General features: G+C 39.2%; 1 protein-coding gene across 1 annotated transcript; it reads right to left on the reverse strand.

Moving 5' to 3' along the window:
* Positions 1-229: 229 nt before the first annotated feature.
* On the reverse strand, positions 230-1153 carry LOC142166280 (uncharacterized). Its single transcript, XM_075225076.1, has 2 exons — positions 611-1153; positions 230-313 (listed from the first exon to the last, which is right to left on the reverse strand). The coding sequence occupies exons 1-2, from the start codon at positions 1151-1153 to the stop codon at positions 230-232; spliced, it is 627 nt and encodes a 208-aa protein (XP_075081177.1).
* Positions 1154-3424: the final 2271 nt, after the last annotated feature.

Here is a 3424-nt window from a genome sequence, read left to right on the forward strand (position 1 = left end):
TTTCATAACTGCTTTCATTGTAGCAGGTTTACAAATTCAAGTATGTCTTTCCGCGACTAAACTTATGGCCTTAACCTAGAAGCTCATGGGAATATCTTGCATCCTTTTTGCATGTTTGAATTCCTTTGAATTTGTTTTTTGAAAATCTTCAAGGGTTTCTTTTTCTTCAAGGTTTTGATTCATGGTGAACTATGCCCTTGGTATATATCTTCCTTCCTTATGTAACCTTCTATATGCATAGTCCCCCCAGTGTTGGAGCATTGAAGTATGAAATATCAAACACTGGATCAACTCCTTTCTTTTGGTCTTTTTCCTGAAAGGAAAATGCAAATAGGACTCAGAGATAATTTTTTAGACGATGACTACATAACCCTTTTTCTCATCAGAAAAGTTATAACCTAGACTAGGAATAATTCAGTATTCCGTGTGTCTTTCGGGTATAATATCATCATTTGGTACGGGCCAACTTTTTGCCTATCATCTAAAATGGTTAGTAAAATTCAAAAGAACAAAATAAAATCGAACTTGCGTGATACCTGACCGTGGGTATTATCATCGTTTAGAAGTAATACTTCTTTAAATGGACTGCATTCCAATTTGATGGTAACACCTTGCGGTCCATGGTTTCCAACTCATACGCTCCTTTTCCAGCAATGCCTCTAACCCTATATGGGCCTTCCCAATTTGGACTCAACTTTCCAGCGTTTGCCACTTTTGTTGACCGGAACACCTTTTTGAGAACGAATTCCCCAATCTTGAAGTACCTCAAATTGGATTTCCTGTTATAATATCGTTCAATCATCTGCTTTTGAGCCGCCATTTGAATTAATGTTGCTTCTCTCCTTTCTTCTATCAAATCCAAATTTACTCGTAACTCTTCCTCATTTGTTGCTTCAGTGGTATGCGTGTACCTCGTTCTTGGTTCACCTATTTCCATCGGAATCAAAGCTTCTATCCCATAAACAAGTGAAAATGGAGTCTCACCCATACTAGTTTTTGCCGTTGTTCGGTAAGCCCATAACACCCCTTGGAGGACTTCTGGCCATTTGCCTTTTAATTTTTCCAATCGCTTATTTAAGTTATTGATGATAACCTTATTTGTCGATTCAGCTTGCCCATTGTCACTAGATAATAAGGTGCGGAAGTAATTCATTTAATCTGCCAACTTTGAAAGAACTCGGTGACTTTCGCGCCTATGAATTGTGGGCCGTTGTCACAGACTATCTCCTTTGGAACTTGATAAGTGGGGATTTTGACTACTTATTAGCGCCTTTTAGTTTTTGTTTTAGTCTAAAAGCATTAAACTGTGTTCTCGAAACTAATGAAATTATGCAAAATTACAGGAATGCTGGAAGTTGGGCCCCCGAGATGAAATCCGACTAAAAAAGGATCAGTCTAAGCACAAGGCAATAAAGAGCACAGAAGCACACAATGTGCGGTCCGCAGAAGAAATTGCGGACCGCAGAATTCAATCTGCGGCCGCAAGCAAAGAAGGAAAAATCTGCAGGCATTTATGTGGCCACAAAAGATGGGCTAAGGGTCAAGATCAGAGAGAATGCAAAAAGTGCAAGTCCAAAGCCTCAGTAAATTGCGGACCGTACAAGATTTGTGCGGCCGCAGAAGATTGCCTTACGACCGCAGTTCTAAATCTGCGGACCGCATAAATGTTGCCTCGCAGATGCAGTTCAGAATTGTATGGCTGTAGAACTCCAGTTCCTGCCAGATGAAGAAATTTGCGGACCGCACATGGGATTGTGCGGTCGCAGAACCTCCTGAGGGGCATTTTTGTCTGAGATTTTCAGCCTTGTATAAATAGACGAGTTTCACAAAATTAGGTCAAGTTTGAACCTCTGCAATTACTGTAGCCATTTTTCTTTGCCATTTTTGGAAGTTTTACTTTGTCTTGGTATATTTACAATAGATTTATTCATTTTAAGCTTTCATTATGAGTTTAATTAGTCTTTCTTCTCTATTTTCTTCAAACCCAAGTATGAGTAGCTAGGGTTTACTAGGGTTGTGACCCAACCCTAGTGTATAAACTTTATGGGTATCTAATTTAGTGCTTGTTTATGATTGAGTATTTATTATTTAGCTTAGTTCATGCTTTAATTGTGGGATTAATAGTTGCAAATATTAGTTCATGCCTATTTGACTTAGTCTCTTCTTGAAAAAGAGAGACCTAGTCTAGGATAACATAGCTAACAAGGAATTGGGTCAATCTAGAGATTGATTAACCCAATTAAAGGGTTTAACCTTGATATAGTAATAATCCGACTTGAGCTTTTATCAACTGTTTTGTGTGATACTCATTTGGTTTTGAGAAAGCCAAATTGGGCAAAACCACTCTCTGTCCGAGAGGTATTGAGTGGGTAATTTAGAGTTGATAGCTATAATACACCCCAATCAACAAAACAAGGATTAAAGTCTTTATCCTATTAGGCAAACACCTAGGTAATGGTCACATCCCTAGGCTTTTTATCATTTTGAAAAAAACTTCAAAAATAATTATCTCTAGTCTTCTTTCTTTAATTTGCAATCTTTAGAGTAAAATTAGAAATAGAAAATAAATCTTATTGTGGAAGTGCAAACTAGATAATCCAATCACTCACATTGAAATATATACTCCTAACTCCTATCTTAGCTCCATGTGGATTCGACCCCGACTCTTAGTTGGGTTTCTATTATTGCAAGCGACCGTTTCATACCTCTTTTGAGGTGTGCATTTGGACGTGATTAATTTTTGGTGCCGTTGCCGTGGAGTTAAAAACAATATTGTGTTTTTGGAGTATCTTATTTTCCTTCCGTGTTACTAACTTGTTTAAGAAATCATAGGTATAACAATGGCAAACAATGAGCTCAGAAATATTGCTTTGGGGGATGTGGACATTGATGATGAGCAAGTGGATGAGGTTCCTCTTGAAACTCAAGCTAATAGAAGAGGCCGAGTGCCTCAGGACAATGTGCATGTTCCACCCCCACCTCCACCACGAGAGGCTCCACACCGGGTGTTACCCATTGGAGGATATGCAAGTGCAATAGTCCCTCCCCGTATTAGGGCGGGGAAACTTTCAAATCACCAACGTGATGCTCACTTTGCCAGAGCAATGAGGTTTCTTCACCGGTGCTCCAAGTCAAAATGCATACAAATATTTGAAGGGGTTAGTGGACACTTGTTGGGAGTGCAAACAAACAAATGTCTATGAGGATGCATTGAGGTTAAGGCTTTTTCCCTTCTCTCTACGGGGGAAAGCGCTAGATTGGTTGGAACGTTTGCCAAACCATTCCATTCACACTTAGGATGAGTTGGCAGAAAAGTTTATTTCTACGTTCTTCTCTCCGGGGCACATGGCTACACTTAGGGATGAGATTTTGGCATTTAATAAAGAGCCAAATGAACCATTACACGAGATATGGGAACGCTATC

The sequence above is a fragment of the Nicotiana tabacum genome, chromosome 2 (genome assembly GCF_000715075.1).
Source record: "Nicotiana tabacum cultivar K326 chromosome 2, ASM71507v2, whole genome shotgun sequence".
NCBI lineage: Eukaryota > Viridiplantae > Streptophyta > Magnoliopsida > Solanales > Solanaceae > Nicotiana > Nicotiana tabacum.

Coding starts and splice junctions, on each gene's coding strand:
- LOC142166280 (XM_075225076.1), bottom strand. CDS start 1,153: ATGAATTACTTCCGCACCTTATTATCTAGTGACAATGGGCAAGCTGAA. Junction 314..610: donor TGGAAACCATGGACCGCAAG/GTGTTACCATCA, acceptor TTTTCCTTTCAG/GAAAAAGACCAAAAGAAAGG.